At 38.3% G+C, this 27,310-nt stretch overlaps 1 protein-coding gene across 1 annotated transcript in view; it reads left to right on the forward strand.

Moving 5' to 3' along the window:
• Svep1 (sushi, von Willebrand factor type A, EGF and pentraxin domain containing 1) overlaps positions 1-27,310 on the forward strand; it is a 183,615-nt gene that overhangs the window by 142,864 nt on the left and 13,441 nt on the right. The window contains exons 38-44 of the mRNA XM_005382738.2: positions 1,262-4,053; positions 6,349-6,574; positions 11,051-11,206; positions 18,061-18,124; positions 21,560-21,733; positions 23,238-23,414; positions 26,475-26,645. Of these exons, the coding sequence (XP_005382795.1) occupies positions 1,262-4,053; positions 6,349-6,574; positions 11,051-11,206; positions 18,061-18,124; positions 21,560-21,733; positions 23,238-23,414; positions 26,475-26,645 (3,760 nt within the window). The remainder of the gene's footprint in view (positions 1-1,261; positions 4,054-6,348; positions 6,575-11,050; positions 11,207-18,060; positions 18,125-21,559; positions 21,734-23,237; positions 23,415-26,474; positions 26,646-27,310) is intronic.

A 27,310-nucleotide genomic window follows, 5' to 3' on the forward strand; every position in this document is an offset into this window, starting at 1 on the left:
TAAGAGAGCTTTTTAATTTACTTATATAACAAATAGTTCTAGAGCCCCTACTAGGTATCAGACATAGTTATGAGCACCCAAAATCCAACATTTAGCAATACAGATTTAGTCTGTGATGGTGGAGTGTTTATATCCACCAGAGGTACCCCAGTAATATGTACAAAAACAAGTAATTCCAAATACTGCTAAGTTCACTGCAGTGCTACAGCTGGAATTTATTAATATAACCACCAAAGGGCCATTATCATCTTCTTAAAATTTTAATCATTTTATCAAACACAACCTTCATCATTATGTACTTATCTGAATTTTGATATTATGAACATTAACCTTAATTTTAAAAGATGGAAGATTGATTTTTATTTTCTAGCTTATGACCTAGGAGTGATCTTTAAAAAAGTATGTATGAAGAAAGCAAAACTCAGTATTCCTCAGATATAGCTACAGAAATGTTTTCTTTGTATTTCTATGCTATGTTACAATAATAACAAATATATGTGCATTTGTGCATAGGTTAAAACAACAAACTGTAGCATTTCTTTGGTCAGCAAGATTTTTAAAAAATTTACCATCTAATCCAGTGATGGTGAGCCTATGGTACACATGCCTCAGCAGGCTGTTATCACTGAAAGCTCTAAAAGATTTGCCATCATTGATATGATCTACAGTTTTTAAGTATTACCCAAATTATTTAATCATTTACATTTCACTTCTATACTTCGTTATGAATATATAGATATAGACAGAGAGACACAGACAGAGTTAGAGATAGAGAGACAGAGACAGAGAGACAGACAGAGAGGAAGAGAGAGAGAAAGAGAGTGAGAGAGAGAGAATGGGCCAGGCACAGTGGCTCACCCCTATAATCCCAGCTACTCCAGAAACTGAAGCGGAAGAGTAACAAGTTTGAGGTCAACTGAGCAACCTAGTGAGACCTTGACTCAAAATAAAATCAAAAGGTCTGGGGATATAGCTCAGTGGTCAAGACCGTGCCATGCACAAGGTCCTGGGTTTAATCCCTAGTACCAAAAAAAAAAAAAAAAAAAAAAAACCAAAAAAACAAAAAAAAAAGAAAAAAGAAAAAATGAAGTGTGGAACTATTGAAAACAATGCAAATCTTTATTTGCTTCTAATTGATTCATTCTGACATTTTGTTTCTACTTTCTCTTCTAGTTTTGTTCCTTTTGACTGTTAAGGTGTTTAAACGATTATACTGTCCATTTTATGCATTGCATTCATTTATTTTCTCCCTGTTACTCAGCACACAACTGGCAGGACATTTGAGAGCGAAGTGAGGTATCAGTGTAACCCAGGCTACAAGCCAGTCGGAAGTCCTGTGTTTGTCTGCCAAGCCAATCGCCACTGGCAGAGTGAATCTCCTCTGTCTTGCATCCCTCTCAGCTGTGGAAAACCTCCCCCAATCCAGCATGGCTTCACAAGAGGAGAAACCTTTGAAGTAGGATCCAAGGTTCAGTTTTTCTGTAACGAAGGCTATGAACTTATTGGTGATCATTTCTGGACATGCCAGAAATCTGGCAAATGGAATAAGAAGCTAAACCCGAAGTGTGTGCTTGCCAAGTGCCCAGACCCACCCCTCTTGGAAAATCAGCTCGTACTGAAGGAGTTAACTTCTGAGATAGGAGTGGTGACACTTTCCTGTAGAGAAGGGCATATCCTGCAAGGCCCTTCTGTTGTGAAATGCTTGCCATCCCAGCAGTGGAATGATTCTTTTCCTGTATGTAAGATGGTTCTTTGCCCCCCACCTTCCCTCATTCCCTTTGGTGCCCCTGCTCCTTCTTCTGCTCTTCACTTTGGAAGTACTGTCATGTATTCTTGTGTAGAGGGGTTTTTCCTAAGAGGAAATCCTGCCACTACTTGCCAAGCTGATGGCGCCTGGAGCTCTCCACTGCCAGAATGTGTTCCAGTAGAATGTCCCCAACCCGAGGACATCCTCAATGGCATGGTCGATGTACAAGGGCTGGCTTATCTCAGCACAGCTCTCTATACTTGTAAGCCCGGCTTTGAGTTGGTTGGAAATACTACTACCCTGTGTGGAGAAAATGGTCACTGGCTCGGAGGAAAACCAATATGCAAACCCATTGAGTGCCCAAAGCCCAAGGAGATTTTGAATGGCAAATTCTCTTACACAGATCTTCACTACGGAAAGACTGTTACATATTCTTGTGACCGAGGCTTCCGGCTTGAAGGCCCCAACACCTTGACCTGTTTAGAGACAGGTGACTGGGATGTGGATGCCCCATCTTGCAATGCCATCCACTGTAATCCCCCACAGCCCATTGAAAATGGTTTTGTAGAGGGTGCAGATTACAGCTATGGTGCTGTAATCATCTACAGTTGCTTCCCTGGGTTTCAAGTGGCTGGTCACGCCATGCAGACCTGTGAAGAGTCAGGATGGTCAAGCGCCATCCCAGCATGTGTACCCATAGACTGTGGTCTCCCTCCTCACATAGATTTTGGTGATTGTACTAAAGTCAAAGATGGCCAGGAATATTTTGACCAAGAAGTCGACATGATGGAAGTTCCGTACCTGACTTCTCACCCTGCTCATCCTCTGGGAGCAGTAGCTAAAACCTTAGAAAATACAAAGGAGTCTCCCACTACGCATTCTTCAAATTTCCTATATGGCACTATGGTTTTATACACCTGTAATCCAGGACATGAACTTTTGGGGAACCCTATGCTGATCTGCCAGGAAGATGGAACTTGGAATGGCAGCGCCCCTTCCTGTATTTCAGTTGAATGTGACTTGCCTGTTGCCCCTGAAAATGGCTTTTTGCACTTTGCAGAGACTACCATGGGCAGTGCTGCGCAGTACAGCTGCAAACCTGGGCACATTCTAGTGGGACCTGACATACGACTTTGTCTACAGAATAGGAAGTGGAGTGGTGCTTCCCCACGCTGTGAAGCCATTTTGTGTAAAAAGCCAGATCCAGTTATAAATGGATTCATCCAAGGGAGCAGTTACACATACCTGAGTGTGGTGCACTATGGGTGTGACCCTGGGTATGTGCTGAATGGCACCGAGAGGAGAACATGCCAGGAAAATAAAAACTGGGATGGGCATGATCCAGTTTGCATTCCTGTTGACTGTGGCTCACCCCCAGTCCCAGCCAATGGCCAGGTGGAAGGAGAGAAGTACACATTCCAAGAAGACGTTGAGTACACTTGCACTGAAGGGTTCGTACTTGAGGGAGCCAGAAGTCGTGTCTGTCTTGACAATGGAAGTTGGAGCGGAGTCACTCCCAGTTGTGTACCTGTCAAATGTGCCCCACCATCACAGATAGAAAATGGGAGGATGGATGGATTGGACTACAGCTTCAAGAAGGAAGTGGTGTTCCGCTGTCATGAGGGCTATGTGTTACACGGTTCTTCAAAAATCACCTGTCAGTCAGATGGGAACTGGGATGAAGAGGTGCCTCTCTGTAAACCAGTGAACTGTGGACCTCCTGAAGATCTTACCCATGGGTTCCCTAATGGTTTTTCTTTTTATCATGGAAGAGATATACAGTATCAGTGCTTTCCTGGTTATAAGCTCCATGGAAATCCTTCAAGAAGATGTCTCTCCAATGGCTCCTGGAGTGGCAGTCCACCCTCCTGCCTATCTTGTAGGTGTTCCACTCCAGAAATTCCATATGGAGCTATCAGTGGGTCTGATTTTGATTGTGGAAAGACAGTCAAGATTCAGTGCCTCAAGGGCTTCCATCTGCTGGGGTTTTCTGAAATCACCTGTGAAGCCAATGGCCAGTGGAGCTCCAGCTTTCCACACTGTGAACACAGTTCATGCGGCGCTCTCCCCGCAATACCGAATGCGATCATCAGTGAGAGCAGACCTTTGCAGGAAAATGTAATAACCTACAGCTGCAGATCAGGCTATGTTATGCAAGGCAGCCCGGATCTGATTTGTACAGAGAAAGGGACATGGAGTCAACCTTATCCAGTCTGCGAGCCCCTGTCCTGTGGACCCCCACCATTTGTTGCCAATGCAATGACAACTGGAGAGGAGCACACCTATGAAAGCAAAGTGAAGCTCAGGTAAGACAATGGCTATAGAGGCGGCAGGGAGGAGGATTGTAAAATGAAAAGTGATATGTCAAAAGTTTAGCTAATAGGGAAGAGAACATCCTCTCCGGACTGCTCTCCAAATCCCAAACCTTTTAATATTTGGATTTATTCCATGCATAATTATAGAGGAATACATTGACTCTAAAAATAAATTTATACCTTGTCACGCTGTGGTTTCTAATATAATTATTATGCTTATCATGAAACAGCAAGATCCTCTAGCCAGCTTGAATGATACTAGAATCATATAACTCTTTGCCAAACACCATGGGGTAAATTTCTTTATGATTATAACTTGGTGGTTATATTCATACATGTAAGCGTTAGGGAGACTATGGCAAAAACCCTATGAAATCTTTCTAAAAACATATACTGACATTGACCATTATGAATAAGAGAGGTATTCTAAAGGGGACTTTCATCCATACTTCTAAAAAAACCAAGCATTTATTTTCTATTTATTTATTTTTTGTCTTTTTAAGACAGGGTCTCGCTATGCCGTTCAGGCTGACCTTGAGCTCACTTTGTAGCCCAGGCTGGCCTTGAACTCGCAACGATCCTCCTGCCTCAGCCTCCTGAGTGCTGGGATTGCAGGCATGCACCACCATGCCCAGCTAAAGCATTTAATGCCCAAACAATGATATTTTGCTGGAAATTTTCCTGCGTAAAATGTATTACTAAAAAAAAAATAAATGATAAAATGTGGAATTTGGGGATTAAATTTCTGTTGGAGCAAAAACCGAAATGTACAAAGGTATTTATTGCAATCTTCAAAAACAATTTAAATTTTATTTACATCTCTGAATGTGTTATAGATTAGCCTTCATGTATTAGTGTGTTAGATTTGATTAATAAATACTTCAGCCAGCTCTCCAGCAAACAAGCATTCTGTTGTGCACATCTTAGCCCCAACTTCAAATTTTCTTAATTGCAACAAGTAGATCCAAGGGAAGGCTGAAATAATAATGAAGCCAAAGAATGATAGACCATACACTGATCAGCAAAAATATTATTCCTTGCCTTTGAAAAACATTTCAAAATTTTCCTTTGGATCTGGTGTGCCAAGAATCTTGAGAAGCCACAGTGTCACCTACTTCTCAAGATTTCCATGTTCTTTGTTTCATAATATATGGTAGTACATCACCTTTCAAATCTTTATTTAGTGTCTGATAATTAAATTGACTACAAGTTTGAAAAACCTCTGATACCTAAGCCTAGTAGCATGGGAGTTTTAAAACATGATATCCAGCGATAAATGTTAATTAAATGGTTTAATTTTTAAAAGGCAGTGTAGTGTAGTAAAAGTACAGACTTCAGAGCCAGACTCCCTCTAGAGTCCATGGTTTTACCACTCGGCTACACTGCCTTAATAGTAGGTGAGAACTCAGTTCTGACCTACTACGTTACTCAAAGTTCTGACCTACAACGTTACTCAAAGCTTGAGCTTTGAGGAAGCTACTTCATCTCCCTGGTGTAGGTTTCATCCTCTGCAAATGGGAATAAAGGTAATACCACCAACCTATTGGATTGACATGAGAATTTAATGAGTTGATACATGTAGAGCACATATAACAATAAACATAATTTCATAAGTGCTTTGTAAACATTTGCTGAATAAATAAGTGCAGATTTTGAAAATCTTAAAGGGTTTGAGAGCCAGGTTGAGGTGAATTTCAACCCCAACCCTGCAGTTACAGGATTAAGACAGTTGTCATTCATAACCCCTAGAACAGCACTCAGTATACCCAACAAATATGTCATATTTTTGGCAGTATGAGTCTATTTTGAACTTTGTCTAAAACTTCTTGAACAGATAGCTGTTTTTAGAATAAAATTAATTCAATAATGATAGTATTCACAATGATGATAAATACCCATAACATAAGGCAATGTTACGCTTTTAAAATTTTTATCAGTACACTTGCAGTTCATAATGATCGCATTCATCGTGGGGAGTTGGTACATGTACACAACATAGCTTAATTCCTTTTATTTCCTCTTCACTGCCCTTCCTTCCACCTCCCTCCATCGCTTTATCCCCTTCCCCTTTGCAAAATATGGGTTACTAAGGACTGAAGCACTGATCTATTTATCATTGTTATGTTAATGCTTTTACATGGCAATGCCATCCATCTGAATACGAACCACTTTTGATATCCTATATAAAATGTACTCTAAGCCTGTAATAGCTTTGTATATCGAACAATAGGTCAAGAAGTATATTGTACTTTCTTTAAATCACTCTTCTTTGCATTTCCATTGCAGATGCTTGGAGGGCTACATGATGGATACAGATACAGATACATTTACCTGCCAGAAAGATGGTCATTGGTTCCCTGAGATGATCTCTTGCAGCTCTAAAAATTGTTCTCTGCCATCAAACTTAACACATATACTTGTTCATGGAGATGATTTCAGTGTGAATAAGCAAGTTTTTCTGTCGTGTGCAGAAGGGTATACCTACAAGGGAGTTAACATATCAACGTGTCAGGTAAGACTTAGTATGCATATATCACCATCCAAATGGTATCTTGCTCTCCTGAAGAGGCAAAAAGTGCCTTAAATTTTCACTCACATCCAAGGATTTGAGGAGTTTCTTGGTAGAAATAGAATATATCTTTTGTCCCAACATTCTTATTTTAAATTAAGAAAGTATTACTGTTAGGTAAAGTGTTAAAATATCTGTAACAAGATAGCCATAATAAATTGACCATACATCTTATTCTTGTTTTTTTTTTTTTTTTTTTGAGATAAGTTCTCAATATGTAATTCAGGCGGTCCTTGAACTCACTATGTAGCCCAGGCTGGCCTCAAACTCATGATCTTCTTGCCTCAGCCTCCCAAGTGCTGGGATTATAGCTGTGTGCCACCATGCCCAGCTCTTATTCCTAAAAGAATGTGTACATGAAGTCAATAGTGGTGTCAAAAGATGGTACACAGAACCTTCTTTGTTGGCATGCAAGCCAAGTTGCCCCAACATCACCCCAGCAGCTGTGCATAAGATAGTCAGGTTTAATTGCAGTGTTGGCACTTTGCAAGATGTGGGTTTGGGGTTGCAATTTGGGCACTCAGTCTCTAAAAGGTTCACCATCCCTGCTAGAGACTATGTCAAATGTCTCCAGTTTCAGCAGAAAGCTCAGAGATTGAAGAAGCAGACAAAAAATTGGAATCAAATCTTGCTCATGCCATTTATTTGTCTGTAAAAAGCTACTTAAACATTCTGAAGGGCCGAGGATGTAGCTCAGAGACACAGCACCTGCCTGGCAAGCACAAGGTCCTGAGTTCAATTCCCGGTACCCCCCCCCAAAAAAAAAACATTCTGAGCTTCAGTTTCCTCATTTAAAAACCAATGAACCAGTGTGTCTGATAGCACATATTATATGGTTTGAGAAATGAGAGTGGATAATAGGAAAAGATGCCAGCTTTTGCAGACTGTGGTCTTTCCAACGATCATGGCTGGTTTATTCACATAGACACTGTTGAGCATAAAATTGCTGGTGAGTGTATCACGAATAACTTGTTATAAATATTTTCATATCATACCTTACTTTGGCACTTTTTGCTTTAAAACTGGGAATCACCACCCCAGAGAGCAGACCTGCCTAGTGCAGCCCTTTCTCCTAGCTTCCGTGTAGGAAAGGTCGAAGGACTCATGAACATACTCTTTTGTTAGTTGAGACAGGACCTAGAAAAGGACTGTGGATGGTACAGAAATGAATTTACCTTAAACGTGTCTTCATTTCACCTTTTTTTTTTAACCAGAGCCTTTGCACCCAGCTACATCCTCAACTCCTCCTCCCCTGCCCCACTGCACTTTTTTGAGATAAGCTTGTGCTAAATTACTAACTTGCCCATGCTGGGCTCAAATTTGCAATCCTCTTGCTTCAACCTCCCAAAGTACTGAAATTCCCAGTGTGCACCACCACACCGAGCTCAGCTTGTTTTCTTTATTTGCACATCTCTGCTATTTGAAAGAGTTAAATTATTTAATGTGTATGAAGTATGTAATGCGTGCCTGACATATAATAAGGATGCAGAATTATTTTATTCTCCTCTAAATTATCTACTTATAAATTAAACACATTCAAGATTGGTTACAGACAAACCTAAAATCACAGTGAGCAGGTCAAATGATGACCAAAGTCACCGTGCTGTCAAAGTTACATGTCTTTTAGATTTGGAGATAAAGAAGCTTGAGGGGAAACGTTTACCAAGACTCTGAGCTGTCAGAGCCCTACCAGGATTAAGGCAAACAAACATGCTCTCCAGATTGGATGTGTGGGCAACTAAGTGACTCTTCATGTGTCCTGCAGGAAGACTCTGTGATATTAGGGACCAAGCTCTTCTTTTCCGAATCAGTAGTTTATTTTATATAACCTTCATTACTTTTTCACACATACTATGACTACCACCCATTGATCAACCGGGTTTTGGTTCAGTTTTTTGGTTTGAAAGGCAGGATAAATCCTTTCTAAGTGTTCAAATGCATACATTGAACCAAATTATGTTCAGCACCTGGATACATTTTATTATAATGTAATGAAGTGATTCTGTAGTTCGTAGAACAAATAAGTACATGAGGAAATCAAAACAAATTTTGAAAAATTACTACTGAAGGAAGGCCAGCCTTGCCAAAAATGAAGACATAGTATGATAAAACTCCCGTCAGTGTGGCTCTGGTGTTAACTTAGGTAGAAGGAAAAAAAGATGAGTTAGAAGTACAAGTCTTGCTGGGCATGGTGGCACACACCTGTAATCTCAGCACTCAGGAGGCTGAGGCAGGAGGGTCATTGCAGGTTTGAGGCCAGCTTGGGCTACAAAGTGAGCTCAAGGCAAGCCTGAACTGCGTAGTGAGACACTGTTTCAAAAAGGAAAAAAAAAAAGAAAAAAGAAAAAACACAAGTTTCTGGAGAAAGGAATGACTGACAGCTTGTTTTGATCTCATTAAGGAACCATATAGGGAAAAATTGATTCAAAATGTGTGAAAAAAATAGTAAAACAAAAGAAAACACTATGAGTAACTTTAAAGAATTCCTGGTAATGCTAAGAGATATTTATGCAAAATTAAGTTCATTGCAGCATCACTTACACTATTGAAAAATTAAACACAACTTACACACATTAGGTCAATTGTGATATAGGCATACTTATATAAAATTACTTCTATAGATTAATTAGATTGGGGCTGGGGATATAGCTCAGCAGCATAAGTGCTTGCCTGGCAAGCCTGAGGTCATGAGTTCAATTCCCAGTACAAAAAAAAAATTTACTGGATTAATTAGTTTAGCTGAAAATCTTCCTTAAACTGTTATTGAACTCACATACTGTTTCATCAAAGAAAACTATGAGTCTGAAGATATAGAAAAACAAACTCACTTTTTCACTCCATCCTCTCACAGCACCTTCCTGACACCAGATACACACACACACACACACACACACACACACACACATATTAAGCAAGAACTCAGTTCTGCAGCAGACACCACCTGGGCATCCTCTAATTCATCTCAACTCTGATGCAATACTTGTACATGACTTTGTGTCATGTCCCAGAGTTTGAGGACTCAGGCCAATAATCTTCAAATCGTCTTGAGACTGCAGAGGACTCAGTGCTCAAGACTCCACCCAGTCCAGATGCCAGTAGCAAGTCCTGGCCTGTAGAGCTTCTGACCTTCCAGCTATCATTTGGGGTTCCTGTGACTCCTCCTTGAGTTCCATTAATTTGTGAGAGTTGTTCACAGAACTCAGGGAAATACTTACTTACATTACTGCTTTATTATAAAAGAGCACAAACAAAAGTGTGGCAAGGTCTGAAGGGGTCCGGTGAACACGTAACACCTTCCCAGCATGTGAATGAGCCTTGTTCACTTTCCTGAGAGCTCCCGTGTGTTCAGCGGTCCAGAAGCTTCTGAACCCTGTCCTTTTGGTTTTTCATGGAGATTTCATTGCATAGGTGTGATTAAAGCATGAACTACTGTGGCGAAATGTGATTGGACAAAAGGGTCTGATCTAATATTATTAACATGCTGGAAAAACCCAGCAAGCCCTGTCTGTGCAGATCCATCTTGGCCTCCTTGTGTAACATTTCTTCCCCATGGGTATAGGCTAGGACCCCTTCTGAAATAGGGGCCTTATGATCTACTGTCACATAGGTGGATCAGAAAATGTCTTTATGGACAGCTTCAAGAAAGAAAGACAGAGAAAGATTGGAGGTTTTATGACTCCGTGTAGGAAGGGAAACTCTGGCTTCTATGGCCTGCATTGGAGATAGAGTCATGAGCCAAGAATAGTAGACAAAAACCAAACCCCCACACACACACACGCACACACACACACCCCACAAACACCTAGTATCACAATATCACAGTTAGCAAGAGAATAACAATCTTCAAGAGAAACATCTGTGGTTACCTCACTCTACCCAACTAGAAGGCTGAAAATGTTAAATCTGGTGGTTTAAAAAGTATATAAAAATTTTTTATTTACTATTGACCCCTTCAAGAATAAATGATAGAAGGATTCATGTTGAAATAAAGAAAAGGAAACCATTGTTTAATACTTTCAGTATAATGCCTGCAAGTAATTTCTCATAAATTTTATTGTGGAATCCTATGAAATATAAGGGTATACAGATAAAATCATAGACTATATCCATATCTAATCTTCACATACTACAAGAGGAACGTACAGTATGGTAGTCCTTTTAAATTTTTGAGTGAAATCTAGTAAGAAGAAATGTTATTTTATATGTTTTAAAAATGTCTACGTATGTTTAGGGATGACTCTGAGGACCATTTAGTAATGAGTGTTGTTTGGTTAGAGCCATAGGTAATTCATAAGCCAGACCAAACAGTAGGTCCTTTTGACTATCATTTTGGCAGTTATTTTGCCATATACCAGCATTTGCAAACTTCTTCATTAATGTGTATGAATTCCTAAATACAGTTCATTATTTGTTACTTAGCTTGATGGTACCTGGGAGCCACCATTTTCTGATGAATCTTGCAGTCCAGTTTCTTGTGGGAAACCTGAAAGTCCAAAACATGGATTTGTGGTTGGCAACAAATACAGCTTCGGAAGCACAATTATTTATCAGTGTGAACCTGGCTATGAATTAGAGGTAAGCAAACCAATTGTTTAACTAGAATTAATTTGTTTTCCAATATACTAGGGAATATTTTTGGTATCAACACAAACTTACATCACTAACACCAATCTTAATGTATCCTATTGTACTGTATTGCCTTAGAGTTTAACACTCAAGTATGCACTGTTACCTCAACTGACCACTTCAACATGTTTTGACTTGCTGGCAGTCATGCTGTGCAAAAAGAAAGTCCACCTATCACTATGGTGAGGTGACAATAGGGTCTGAGTTAGGTATGCAAAGCCAGAACTTCCTCAAACAAATGAGTTCATATGCATTGGTAAGTTCTTGATTGAGTGCTAGGTTTCCAAATCTGGCCTGAAAAACATCCTTAATGCGATTCTAGCAAACATCCACTTTATTCTTAATGCAAGTTTGCTTATAATATTAAAACTCCATCAACAGCATCTACATCTCCCTATTGACATAAGTGGGAGACTGTTTATTTTGCAGGAAGCATCCTTATATTACCAAACATGAAGTTAAAGAGATTTCATGTTCGGAACTACATTAGCTTGTCATCTTGTTTTTCAGGAAACTCCTCTTGCCTGTCTTTATTTGTACAGTGAATATTCTGCAGTACAGGTTTTGCAGAATATTCACTGCCAGTAATCTCTTAATTGTGGGCAATATGTTCCTTTACATTTTGACCTGACAAATAAATAGGTACATGAAAGCAGGAATGAGGCGTCTATGGATCTTGAATGTCATCAAAATGTTAAAAAAAAAAAAAAAGAAACATAAAAAAGGATGACAATAAAATTGTTGATAGCAACTGAGGGGAATTCCTGGCTTTGAATCCTAATTATCTTTGTGTGAGAGTGTGAATTTTGTAATTAAATAAGAAAAGCAGTGTAAACATCTGGGGAAAATGTACAGCAAGATACTTAAATTTGAAGAAGTAGATAACTTCAATTATTTTGGAAACAACCAAGTGCTAGAATTGAGAGAGGTAGGTTAGCAATTATTCTCACTGTAAGCTATACATGTTAGGAGCACCTGACAAACTTAAAAACTACTGATGTCCAGTTACTTGGAGAAATAACTTATTCCAGGTCATGGGTGAGAAATGTAAAGGAATGCCTAAATCTCATCACATGAGGTAGCTGCAAACCCACCAAAGACTTCATGCAAAAAGCACTCTGAAGCCAACTGGATGAAGTTCCCCAAAGCCAAGATAAGACCATTTCAGTGGCAATAAGGATAATAACTTCAACGGACTGAAACACTTCAGATATTTCATGAGTGATATTAGAATCATAATGATACTAAAAAAATAAGTAACTATTGGTAGATGCTCATAACAAATTCATTTGTAAAAGATACAATTGAAGGGGAAGGATTCTCTTTCTAATGCTAACTAGATATAAGAATTACTAAATTATAGATATACCTCTATAAAAGTATTCCAGTTATTAAAGGAATGAATTTAAATACCAGAATTAGTATATTTAAGTTATGATCACCATAGCTGCTTGATATCATAAAAAAAGACAACCAGACATTACATACCTCTGAATAAAGAAAATCACAACTTTGTTTATGAAAAGGAACTGTCCTACTTGCTAAAGAAAAATCAAGTTTGAATTATATCTAGTTTCTAAATCTAACATACAGTATCAGAAACAATATAGTAGGGCAACCAGCAAAATCCCATCTGTGAAGCGAGGTATGGTGCTGCACACTTATAATCCCAGCACATGGGACAGTGAAACAGGAGCACCGCCGTAAATTCAAGGCCATCCTGAGCTACATAATGAGTTCAAGGCCAGCCTGGGCTACATGACAAGACCCTGTCTCAAAAACAACAAGAGCAATAACAATACCCTGTCTGTGGGAACATCTACAGAACAGATGATCTGGTTTTTCCAGTCTGAAGTAAATTGACAGAGTCGAGGGGGGAAATGAAGATGAAACTATAATAGTTTTAGAGACATACAGAGACACTATGTTAGGATTTTCTGAAGAAACAATACCAATAGAAGAGAGAAAGAGAGAGACAGGGAGTAGGATTGTGAGAATTGACTCACAAAAGTATGAAGGTAAATCCACATGATGTGCCATCTGCAGGCTAGACCCAGGCAAGGCAGTGACACTATTCAGTCGAAGACTGAAATTTAAGAACAAGGTAATTCAATGGTATATATCAGTCTGAGTTCAGAAAATGAGAGGTACCAACTCAAGCAGTGCAGCAATGAAAAGGAGATGATGTCCTCCTTCTACTCTGTTTTACTTAGTCCCTCAATGGATTGGATTATCCCCAGCCACACTGGGGAAGGTAGTCTACTTTACTGAGTCTACAGATTCAAATGCTCATTTCACTGTAAGGTACATCCAGAAACAATGTTTAATCTGGGTACTCCAGAGTACGTAATATTAACCACCATACACACAAATTAATCTCTATATGTAGATATTATTTTGGTCTCATTCAAATGAACTGTAAAAACTAAGTAAAAGTAATATTTATGCAATGATTAGAAATTTAAACACTGAATATATTTATTGATAGAAATTGTTGCTTTTCAAGTGTAATGTTATTTTGTGGTTATAATTTTTTAAAAACCCCTGTCTTTTAGAGATTAATACTGAAAATAATATTGCTAAATGATTTCATGTCATGTGGGACCTGATGTCATCAGGGATTTGCTTTAGAAGAATGTAGGTTAGTAAAAAGGGGTAGGACTTAGATTAAACGAGATTGAGCTAATTTTTTAAGCTATGTCCTGTCTACATATGAGTTTCTGATACTCTTATTTCTACTGTTCTACTATTCTAATTTTTCATACATTTGAATTTTTCCCACAAGACTGTATTTCTTTAATGTGAATGCCCACACTCATACCCAACTAATTAGTTCAATATTTTGTGGGTTAGGTCTAGGGCAACAATATCTTTCTCTAAGTTTCTCAAGTGGTTCTAAGAACCTTAGAACATTAGAACATTAGAACACATTAGAACCTTAATCCTGCACCCAGGATTAAGAGCCGCTGGTATATGACATCATGCAGTGTTTCCAGAAGTATGGTTCACTACCACCTGCTTAAGAATCATCTACAAAGTTATGAAAGGAAAAGGAGAGGCTGGGGATTTAGCTCAGCAGCACAGCACCGGCCTGGCAAGAGCAAGGTCATGAGTTTGATTCCTGGTACTGGAAAAAAAAAAACGAAAAAAAAAAAAAAAGAAAGGAAAAGGAGTATTTATTCCTAGGCTAAGATCCTCTGAACCAAATGGAATCTGAATTTGGACTTTCAAAAATGTGTTAGTAATACCATTATTGATTTCCATAACGTTATTGTACACATTTATGGGGTACAATGTGTTTGTCATACATATAGCATGTGTATGTAATGGACTATATATTATGTATGTAAGGTGCTATGATTTAAACATACCCGTCACCTCATTTATCTATCATTTCTCATGATGAGACCTTTGAAATGTACACTCTAAGTTAGTTTTAAAATATATAATAATTCTAATTGACTATAATCACTTGCTGTGCAAGAGCTTTGAATTCTTAACAAGCACCCCAGATGCCAAAGATTAGTGGCTGGGAAAGTGGCTAAGAATCAGATTTTTGACTTGATAGGGCTCCAGTACAGTCTCTGCTCTGCTGGGCAAATGATGCTGGAAAACTGACCTACCCTGCCTAAGGCTATTCCCAGTGTTTATCGTGTAGATGCAGTGCCCACCTTTGCTATGTTGACTAAAGACAAGAAGCAGATATTGACTAAAGTGAGTAAAATCCATTAGTAAAATCCACTCAGGAAGTATCAAATGACCGGTTAAGAGCTAGTTTTAACTATTTCTCACCTATTTTTCCAAATTAATAAAAAGTAATTCACAAATTAGAAAAGTATATTTTCCTGTGCATAGAAAATCACAAGTGTTGCTGGACATGGCGGTTCACACCTGTAATCCCAGCACTCAAGAGCCTGAGGCAGGAGAATCGCTGTGAGTTCCAGGGTAGCCTAGCCTACATAGTGAGTGGAGGGCCAGCCTGAACTGCACAGTAAGACCTTGTCTCAAACAACCAAAGAAACAAAACAAAACAAAACACAACACAACACAACAAAACAAACAGGAAACAAAAAGAAAGAAAAGGCATAAATGCTAACAATATCTCTGAATGAAAGATCCAGGGAAAGTTACTATTTTTCTTTTATATTTTCCAACATTTCTTCTATCTTAATAAGAAGAAAATATTGCATATATCTTTTTAAGAACATTTAAATTTGTGGAAAATTTATTAGAAATAAATTTATTGGAAAGTCAGGGCAGAGCCTTCCCACTGAAGTAAATGGCAATTTTGCAAGAGATTTAATAATAATTAAACTATTACTTCAAGGAAAAATAGTTTGGAAGAGGGCAGTAAGAAGGATATCACTCAATCCAAATAAAAACCAAATAAAAGGAAACTCCTTTTCACACATCTTGCTTATTTGGACCACAATTTCAAAACAATATGCTGTCCAGACTCTAAGCAAAGAAAAGACTATCACAGAATCCACATGCTAAAGCTTCTAGACTTGAGTTAGAATTACCTTGATTCCAAAACCAGACAAGGACTCAACTGAAAAAGAAAACTAAAGGCTAATCTCTTTAATGATAGTAGATGCAAATATCCTCAAGATACTGGTGAACAATTTTGTGGTGAGATTTATCACTAGTTCATATTTTAATACTCTTATAAATGATGTGGGTTTCTTTGTTTGTTACCATAAAGTGGAAGTACAGTTGCTTTTCAATAAACTTTATTTAAAAAAAAAAAAAGATACTGGCAAACAGAATGCAACTAATTATTTAAAAGCTCATAGATCATGACCAAGAAGGCTTCATTGCAGAGATGCAAGGATGGTTCAACGTACACAAACTAATAAATGTAACTCACCACATACAAAAAACAAAACTCATATGATTGTTAGGGAGAAAAAAGGAAGAGAAACAAAGGTATGAGCTCAAACCAGACAGGTTTATTTCAGAACAAACCTGAGAGGGACCACTCTGGCCTTGAGATCAGACCAGATCTTCTCATATAGGCTGTGGGGTCTTTTATAGGATGATGGGAGGCAGTTCAGTGAAAAGAGGTTATGGCTGCCTGCCAAGATCAAGGATTGAGAAAGGGTAATGATTCCCCAAGGGTGAGCCTTGAGAACATCCACTGGTGGTGGCTGCTATAGTGCAGCTGTGCTAGGTAGTGATGTTGCAATAGTCTGTGGTCAGCCTAGGACGGTGGTAGTTGAATTCTTTCAATGACCATATCAATAGATACAGAAAAAGCCCTAGACAAAATCCAACATCCATTTGTGACAAGAACTCTGAACAAAACAGGTTGAAAAGGACCTTATCTCAATCTTATAAAAGCCCATTTATGACAAACCTACTGATAGCATCATATTCAATGGGAAAAACTGAAAGTTTTCCCTCTAAAATCAGGAACAAGACAAGGATGTCCACTATCACCATTCCTGTTCAGTATAGTTCTTGAAACATTAACCAAAGTGATCAGGCAAGAAGAAAAAATAAACTATGTGTATAGCAAAGGAAGAAGTCAAATTAGGATTATTTGCAGATGACATGATACTCTATGTAGATGTCCAAAAAAATTCACTGAAAAACTCTTAGAATTAATAAATTCAATAACATAGCAGAATAGAGTCAATACACAGAAATCACTACTGTCCCTATATACCAGTAATGGACTTACTGGGAAAGAAATTAAGAAAACAATATCATTCATGATAGCATCAAGAAAAATTAAATATTTTAGAATTAACCTAACCAAGAAATGAAAGATCTCTATAATAAAAATTATAGTACTCTGAATAAGGAGATCAAAGAAGACATCAGAAAATGGAAAAGTATGCCTATTCCTGGAGAGGCAGAACCAATATTGTCAAAATGTCCATGCTATCAAAACAGATATATAGATTTAATGAAATTCCAATCAATATAGCAACAGTATACTGAAAGAACTAGAAAAAGCAATCCTAAAAGTCACATGCAATCAGAAGAGATCCAGAGTAGCAAAGTCAATCTTGAGTAGCAAGAAATAAGCAGGAGGCCTCACAATCTTAGACTGCCAATTATACTTCCAAGTTACAGTGATAGAAGCAGAATGTACTGGCACAAAAACAGACATGCAAGTCAGTGGAACAGAATAGAAAATGAAGAAACAATCCAAGGGGTTGTCAGCCATCTGAGCTTTGAAAGAATCGAAGGTCCTAGGTTCAATCCTTGGAAAAAATGCATACATATATACATTAATAAAGGGAAGCTATATTTCCAAAGGCAGAGAAATAAATTTTAGAAAGGTTTTACCAAAAACATTTAAAACTTTAAATGCACAGATCCTCATTAAGGTAAGTTTATGTTTAATAAAATGAGGTACACTGTTCAAAAATTCTGTCCTCATACCAATATATTTCATATTCTTTGCTGTGCCTGTCAAGTATTGAAAGATAAAACAATTACAAATATTTTTATAGTACATTATGAAAATATACCTCTTGGACTTTTCTCATCCATTCTTTGTCAGTCTTTGCTACAGATTGTACTTAGTTGTCATTGAAAATAGAAGATAAAGCAAAATCTATACCTAAATTACAGTGGTTTACCAGGGGTGAATTTTAATGTAATTTGATAAAAATGTTTTTCAAAATCTAAACCTACTCCTTATCCTGTATTTGCTTCATATACTATATTTATTTAGCACTTAATGCCAAAACATTCAAGTCTATAACTAAGATTGCTTTGCCTTCTCTTACTATCTTTCTGTTATAGAATTATGATCTTGCAAATAACCTTTCTCCATCGATTCACAGGGGAACAGAGAGTGTGTCTGTCAAGAGGACGGACGGTGGAGTGGAGGGGTAGCAACATGTAGAAGTAAGTGAAGTGACAGTGGCTCCAAAAATGATTCTGAGGACACAAAATAACAGTGCGGCTACATTTTATTTCCACATCAGTTTTGCTGTTCTTTTTTTTTTTTTGGAAAATTCTTGTATCTGTGTGTGCACAAATTCCAGCCTTTTTTTTTTTTCCTTTATGCTGGAAGTGGAAGCCCTAGGGTTTCAAGCCTGCTTAGTAAAGCACTCTAATCACTGAGCTACACTCCCACCCCCAGTTTTTAAAAATTATTTTTCTATTTCCAAACCAATTCAATAAACTGTAGGAGAAAGTTGGATGAGCCTTTGCTCAAGGCCACCAAACTAATGAAAGGGTCAAACACTACAGTAGGATTAATGATTAATTGGAATACAGCACAAGAGTACTCACTCTGGGACGGCAAACATTTTGTTTAGGAACTAGATAGTTGTTGTGGTTATTTGCATTTTTGTGCGGTTTCTCCCCAGATAAGTACAAATAAAAAGGCCTAGGGCTGTTGTTCTTGATGGCAATACCAGAGAATTCTGACATCTTAAGTGCTGATGGAACATCTGTCAAACAAATTTACATGGAAAGTTGCATTAACTCATTTTATGAGAACAGCTAAATTCTTTGGCAACATGTAGGTTAATCCACATGACTTCATCCCTAGTCTGTGGCCCATATGCTTCCTCTTCCAAATGACAATGTCTTTAAAGATGATAGTTTCAAATCAATTCTAGCTTTCTAGTTTTTTTCTAGGTGATCTGATAGAATCATCAAATTCTCAACATAGAAGAGCCTCGTAGATGATCTACTTCAGTCCCTTTGACTGACAAACAAGGAGGGCTAGGAGAGGTGAAGTGGCCTGGCCATCATCAGAGACCAAGTTGGTGGTGGAGCGGGCACAGGGATTCCACGATCTTAAATCCCTCTTGCCTGTTGTTCCAAGCATAGCAGAGGTAGATAAATGAGATACTTTCGTGTATATACAGGAATCTTAAGTCTTTTAAAGACTGTTATGTGGTTGCAGTTCAGAGGAGAATGACAACTTTTTGAACCCTCAAAACCTTGAATAAGGGGCTGGGGATTTAGCTCAGCGGCACAGTGCCTGCCTGGCAAGCACGAGGTCGTGAGTTTGATTCCCGGTACCGAAAAAAAAAAAAAAAAAAAACCTTGAATAACTATTACATAGAAGAATATTTTTAAAATATTGAGTAACATCTCAAGTCACAGGAATTAGTATTTATGTAAGACCTTGGATGTTCTTGATAATAGCATTTTTCCGTAAGCTACTTATGATCAAAAAGTGTGCATGTATGTGCAGACAAGGGGAGTGAGGCATGGAAAAGAATCATACATGACTTGCTTTTGAAGCCATCATGTGTTGGTGAGGGGATTTTTTTTGGCTTTGAGTTACAAGGATAATGGTTGACTTTTCATCCCACAAATGCAAAATGGTGATAGAATAAGTGTATAACCTCACAACCACTAGACAAATACTCTGCCACTTAGCTACATCCCTGTATACATAGCTTATTATATCCTATGACTTATCTTTTTTTTTCTAAATTATTAGAGTCATGTGAGTTAATTTCCAGACACTAAATAGCATAAATAGGCCAAAATAAAATAATTTTAATCCCATCACTCAAAGGTAAAACCTGTTAATATTTTGATATTTTATTGTATTTTTTCTCTCTATATATAAAAGTACAATTATTTCTAGGGGAAAAGTATGCATACTGCGAAACTTTACCTGTAAGATTCTTTTTGTTTTGTTTTGCTTTTCATGTTTTTCCAGTACCAGAAATCGAACTCACAACCTCACACTTGCCAGGCAGGCGCTGTGCCGCTGAGCTAAATCCCCAGCCTCTTTTATAGCTCACTAAGTCACTGAGTTTGTTGATATCTATTATCAGCTGTCAGAGAAGCCCATACAAATCAGTAGGATTCCCTAAACTGGTGCTTCTCCATATGCAGCCCACAGACTACAGTGGCACCTGAGATCTTGTTCACAATTCAGAACCTCAGGTCTTGCATTCTGATAAGACTCCTAGACAGTGCCCTTGGACACTGCAGTTTGCAAAGCTCCACCTTAGGCCTTTAAATTTTAGCTTTCAGCATACTGGACTATCCTAGGGAGCTTTGAAAATTCCCAGTGCCCAGTCAGCACCTTGTACCAGTTAAATCTCTCAGGGCGGAACAAGCATCTGTACCTTCATAGAGCTCTCCAGGGAATTGTGAAGTACAGCAAAGGTTAAGGTCCATGGTCCCAGTACATGAAAAAATCAACAGGCTGAAAGAAGTCCAAAAAAGTCAGCTAGCATCTAATCCAGGGTCCCTCAATTCTGAATGGACATTACAATCATTTGGGGAGCTTTTAATAAAATACTAAAAACTGGGCCACAACATGGAGATACTGATTCATTTAGTCTAGTATAGGCCCATGAATATAAAAGCTTCCCAGAAGCTAATATAAAGCTGAAATTGAAGATCACTGGTCTAACCCACTTCCTCTACTTCCAAAAAATTATAAAATTAAAACTCAGATCCACTTTTTAAGATTCTTCAGAAAGGGCATTTCCTTCTAGCACATTCCTGGTAATAACATTTTTCACGATTTAAAACCTTTTGTCATAGCTATATATGATTTCATCAGGATATGAAGTTTACACCACCCAGAAAAGCCAGACAAAATGCCCTTCACTCTGACTTCCCCTGAGCTCACAGGTCCCCATTCCTGATGCTTTTCTATTCTATTTTACTTTTTAGTCAGCTTATTTTTTCTCTCTCCTTAGATGCAGCATGGCCTTGACCAAATTATTTCACATTGCTGAGACTCACTTTTCAACTATTAATTGGGACAACCTCAAAGCTGCCTAAGTAATGCTGCCAGATTTAGGAGGAAAAAATACAGGATATTCATTTCAATTTATTTCAGATAAAAAATAATTTTAAAAAATAAATTCTGTTCCACACAGTTTTTGAACCATACTTGTATTGAAATGGGAATCAACTTTAACTGGGTGACCTATATTTCTATCTGGACTAACAATCCAAGAATTATGTAAAAAAAAAGTTTTTGGTATTGTATGGAAAGTTGTTGACCATGGTTGCAACTTACCACATGTTAAGTTTGTTTTACCCACCTACCCATCCATACTGCCCACTATCCTTAGCATTATTAAGCATTATTAACAACATATAAACAGCTGACATAAAGTGGACAAAATAGCAGACTTTAATTGTGAGCACATATGAATACAATACTTATAGAAGCTACTTTTCTCTAGGAGTGAGTATCATATCTTACACACAAGTAGACGGCAATATTTTATGTTATTGTGTAGTATTTTCTGTACATTATGCATTAGGTTCCTTTAACAACTACAGCAGAAGAAGAAAAGAGAGTTTGGAGGATGTTTAACAGAAAGATCTTATGCTTTCTTTTAGAGACCAGGTGCAGAGCTCCTTCTGGGTTTCTGAATGGGGAGGTCGACGTGGAAAACACCACCACGGGACTCAGCGTCACCTACACCTGCCACCGAGGCTACAGCCTTGAAGGCCTCCCCACGGCATGGTGCACTGACAACGGCACGTGGAGCCACCCAGTTCCTCTCTGCAAACGTGTGTGTTGACTTTAGGAACAGTTTAATCAGATTCAGGTTCATGATTAGCTTCCCCCACATAAAACAAGGGAAACTGCTGATCAGAGAGATTAGCCCGGAGAAGGCAGTAACGTGCCTGTCGAACCACATTGACAAAGTATTTTTTCAAATCCACTTGTATTGCCTAAAACATCCTAGGAATCAGCTTTTATCAGGTTTTCTGGCTAATTACAAGTTCAGAACACTATGAAAAAATGCAGCTGAACCCATGTATGCAGAAGATTGCGGTTTTTGAATTTTTGCATTAAATTCCTATATGTTACCTAGAAAATTTCAAGGAATAAGAATTTGAAAAAAAAATTTTCTATTATGTTCTATTGTCATGAGCACTACAAAAATGATGCTATGCATAAATGTGTTAATGAAAATTGACTGTGTATAATGAATTCTATTAAGGATAGGAAAGGGGTAAAGAATAAAAAAAGTTTAAAATGTAATATTAATATAATAAAATATATATGGTAAATAAAGATAGGTATAATCACTTGAATGAAAACAGTATTCTCAAACAAGATAAAGCTGAAAAAACTCTGCTTAAAGTAAGTGTATCATAGTTCTGTAACCTTCTAGCCCATTTAAAATCAGAAAAACTAAAATTATTTGGAATATGCATTGATATGCTGTCACACACTTGCACTAAACAAGCCTAGCACCATTAGTTCCTGTGTTTCCTTCAGGCTTAAAAACATGAATCATTCTTTATCAATAAGGCTTGCAAACTGTACATTGAGGTCTTAATATTCTACCCATAGCAGTGTAAGTCTGAAGCCATAGTCTGCTCACACAGAAACATCTAATGATTCTCTGGGTCCATCTTTCTACAGGATGTTCAATAAAGAAATCTGATAAAATAACTTACCATGCTATTAATATTCTCCAAATTTAAGGGAATACACCCTCGATTTCTAGTATGTCTTTTGTTGCCTCCATGCTCATAAAAAACAGTCTAAAATAATGGTGCGCATTATACTTTCAAATAACTATTTACTTTTCCACTTTAGACTTGTAGAACCTTCATTAGGAGTTAAATAACATGTGTCTTCAGATCCTGCCTGATTTTATCTGTACAAATTATTTGCTGTGGATTCAAAACAAGTCTGTGCTTAATGTTTGTGGAGGTTGAAGTAGGAAGTTTAAGCCTTGCCTGAGCCACTTAGCAACTTAGCATGACCATGTCTTGAAAAATACAAAAGGGAATATGGAACTGGGGATATAGCCCAGTGGGAAGGCTCTGGGTTAAATCCAGAGAGACAGAGACAGAGATAGAGACAGAGAGAGACAAAGCTAGAGGGAGAGAGGGAGGGAGGGGGAAGGAAGAGGAAGAAAGAGAAAACTTGAAGTTCTAGCTATTTTAAAACTAGTTATCATCACTGAGAAACCATCAGGAGTCTACTTTGCCTTTAAAGAAATAAATTAGGAAAAAGGGGGAAATAACAGTAAGAATTTTCTTTTCCTTTTCACAGCCAATCCATGCCCTGTCCCTTTTGTGATTCCGGAGAATGCTCTGCTCTCTGAAAAGGAGTTTTATGTTGATCAGAATGTGTCTATCAGGTGTAGAGAAGGGTTCCTACTCAAGGGCCCAGGTGTCATTACCTGCAGCCCTGATGAGACGTGGACACAGACCAGCACCAAATGTGAAAGTGAGTCAGCAGGGGGGACCTAGTGACTGCCATTAGCATGAAATGCTTTCTCATCTTTGCGAGGTTTTATCCAGTAAAGAAACTTAATTGCAGATATTTAGGTTTTCACACTGTCATTTTATCATCTTCTTCATTAACAATGTTTAAAATCGTTATAAAAGAACTCTGAATCACAAACATTTTTTTAAAATGTCTTTCCTTGTGCTGGGGATGTAGCTCAGTGGCACAGCACCTGCCTGGCAAGTGTGAGGCCCTGAGTTCAATTCCTGGAACAAAGAAAAAAAGTCTTTTGAGAATTAAGCTAATACTTACCCGAACAGGGTTCACTGAGCAGGTTTTCAAAGTGTGCTCTTTTAAGCATAAGCAAGAAATTAAATTTAAAGTACATATTTTTTCCACTTTTATCAGAATCCCCAAACTATCCCTTAATAAGCTGTAAGACCTTTGTGGATACAAAAATTAATCTTTGGTTTGTAAACTTGAGCTTGTTTTACAACCTAGAAAGTTTTCTAAAAGGCACGTCGCTGGGGGCTCAGCCTGAGAGTTCTTGACTCACTAAGTCTGGGAGTTTTAACAAGCTCCTGGGTGTTGCTGATTAGGACACTGCTGCTCTAAGAACCACAGTTTTGGAACCACTGGGCTGGCATGGTGTTTATTGATGTAGGTTGTGACATTACATGGCACAGTGTGACAAAGTCCCTTGCTACCTGTGATAACCTGTGATATCTCTCAATGTGCACTTTCTACCTGCTCTTAAAACTTTCCCTGCCCAGCTTCCCACCCTCCAGCTTCCCTGTTGCCCGCTCTATTCCCTCAACAGCAATCCATAAAAATGTCTATTGGGTCTACCCACTTTCAAGACACTGGACTACATAGCATAGGGCCAGTATATTATGCCCACGAGGGTCTCCATTCAGAACACCCACACTCCATCTAATCAGCTTAGAATTGGGAGTGTGAGTATGAAGATCTGTCCTGGAATCCTGTCCTCAAGGATTTTAACTCTCAACTCATATTCGTGCCTTACTTTTTCTGAGTCTCATTTGTTAATCATGCCAGTAATACCTATCTTATGGGTTTGTTATCAAGAAGAGATAAATTGATGTCTACCATATTATCCCCACCTCTAGATGAGGAAGAGATACCCATTAGCCTGAACCCCTGAATTTTGAACTAGTAGCTTATTGTAGCATTCAAAAGTTGATTTTTCTCCCAGGTAAACGTGGACTATAATTTTAGGTGAGATTTGGGTCCCAAATACTTAGAAAATCTACCGCTGATGCAATGCGAAGAATTAAGTGTGTTCAACTGAAGTTTCTCTTCGGCCTGCAGTCTGGTTTAGAGCTGGCAGCTTGAAGGAAGCAGGCCAAGTGACCTCATTCTGCCCACATCTCCCCACATTGGCCTTGGCTCGCAGAGATTTACCATTCAGGCCACAGGGGGAAAGAGTAAGAAGAGACGTGCACTTGTTACAAATGCAATTACAGTCCTTCCATGCATGCTTAATTACTCTCCAGTGCTCTCACTGTGGGTCAGGCGTGGCCTTGGAGAGGAGACAGTTTCCTGTTGCTTGGTACCTTCAATCCTCTTTTGTGTTTTCTGTTAGATGGGAAGTCTTTGGCTTAAAACCAAATATCCTTCCCTCTCCTAATCGGCAACCTTCTCATTCTGCTCACCTGCCTTCGACATTTATCTCTATCAAAGAGTAAAATGTTAACGTAAGATTTTTTTTCTCCTGGGAGAGTATGTAAAACTCAGATGTGTAAGCCAAGAAGCCCAGAAATGTACATTTTTAATGAGAACCTCACACGATTCCAGTAGAGGTGCAATGAAACCTGGGCTTTGATTTTCAGACTCCTATAAACTAACCTTCAGCTCATGATCAGCTCCCGAAGCTGGAGCTTTTCCCCTCTGACCCACCCAAGATTTATAGCCTGCCCAGTCCAAATGCACTTATTCTGCACTTCATCCCTTGGTGAACTGGAGCATAGATACGTCCACCCCAGTATCCCTGCTGTACGGTGTCCCTTCCTGTCCTGCAGTTCACTTTAGGTTGTGTGATACTCCTTTGTCTGTCTTTCCCGACTTCTCTGAGCAAAGAGTCAGCATTTTCCTCATTCATTTCTTTTCAGTTTCTGATACAGAGTAGGCATTTTGTCCCACTTAGAAGGAAAAGAAAATTTAGAAAGACTATACAAATTTATCATCCCTTTATCAAGTTTTAATAGTATTATGACAACAAGGTGACCTTTTAGAGCCCAGGCTAGGAAGACTTTGCTTCCAAAAATTAAACTTTACACAAATGGAAATGGACTAGATTCCTCCCTTCAATCCAGTCAGGATGCCTTAAGATCCACCCCAGCATATACTAGTTACCTTAAGGCTTCTTATAAGATCCTAAAGCAAAAGATTTTATTTGAATAGAAAGCATGTGTCTCTTTTAAACAATACGACTGTTATTCAGTTTCACAGATAGCAAAAGTAGAGCACCACTGTTTTACAGCACCGCACAGGAAGAAACTGATGAGAAACTGGATTTCATAAGCCTCATCCACAGGCTAAATATTTATTCATGTGCTCCTTTTGCAAATATGCATCAAACTTTCACTGTGTGCCAGGCAGTGTTCCAAGAACAACTAAAACATTCCTGATTGGATGTACTGTACTGCTGTTTATGGTCTTTATTCTGAAACAATGGGGTACAATTGTCTTGTTTTTCCTCGTCCAGTTTGATAAAAGCATCCTAGATTGACATTGTCATGCAGCCACTTCTTTGGTGACATACATGAGCTCATTTTTGGTCTCCTACAGACTTCTTTCCTTGAGATCAAAATAGTGCAGCTTCAGTATTTGAATCAGAGGGCAAAAATCCTTTGATCTTGTACATATAATTGTTCTAAACAGCAGCAGATAACTCTTAGTTCCTACTATTCTGGATATTAATGTTCCCTTTATGCATTTTATCTTGCTTTTTAAATTAATTCAGCCTTAGAGAGGAGATTGTGTATTCAGTCTGGATTAGTAGCACTGGCTTAATTTGTTTGTTTGGTCTTCCTATAGAAATCTCCTGTGGCCCACCAACTCATGTAGAAAATGCAATTGCTCGAGGTATATATTACCAGTATGGGGACATGATCACCTACTCCTGTTATAGTGGGTACATGCTGGAGGGTTCCCTACGGAGTGTTTGCCTAGAAAATGGAACATGGACATCACCTCCTATCTGCAGAGGTAAGGAAATATTTGAATGGCTGTTTCTTAGTGAAGCTGCAAGGAAATGTATATAAAAGTCCACTAGAACAAGCAATCCGTATGCATCAAATTTTCACTGCTTTAGTTATCCTTGGCTGAAAATTTTCCCTTAATAACTGTCATTTTCCTTAACTTTATTATTTGTTTTGAAAGCTTACACATAAAACTCTTAGTTTTTATGCTTGAAATTATGCAAAAATGAAAAGAGTAATAAGGTATTCAAGTCTATCTTTCTAAAATCTCTCTAAAATTTACACTTTTCTAATAAAATTATTTTAAAATCTCAAGAATTATTTTTATTCCTTCAATAAATACATACTTCTAGTCAAGAACTATGCTAGTGGGAAAGACTGTCATAACAGAAAACTGAAACAATCAAGGTGGTGGGTGGGTTGTCCACATGGGACTAGTTCTGCAGCGATTCCCCAGGGGTGGGGCTCTGGTTTTCACTGGTTTTGTAAGCACACACTGAACAGCTACTCCAAGCCAAGACATCAGCCAGGCTTTGTGGGATTCTGTCCTTCAGAGAGCTCATAGTCTACTAGAGGAAAAAAAGAAATGATATCAAAACGTACATAAATAGGGGCTGGGGATTTAGCTCAGCGGCAAAAGCGCCTGCCTGGCAAGCACAAGGTCGTGAGTTC

The sequence above is a fragment of the Chinchilla lanigera genome, unplaced genomic scaffold (genome assembly GCF_000276665.1).
Source record: "Chinchilla lanigera isolate Chin_1 unplaced genomic scaffold, ChiLan1.0 scaffold00018, whole genome shotgun sequence".
NCBI lineage: Eukaryota > Metazoa > Chordata > Mammalia > Rodentia > Chinchillidae > Chinchilla > Chinchilla lanigera.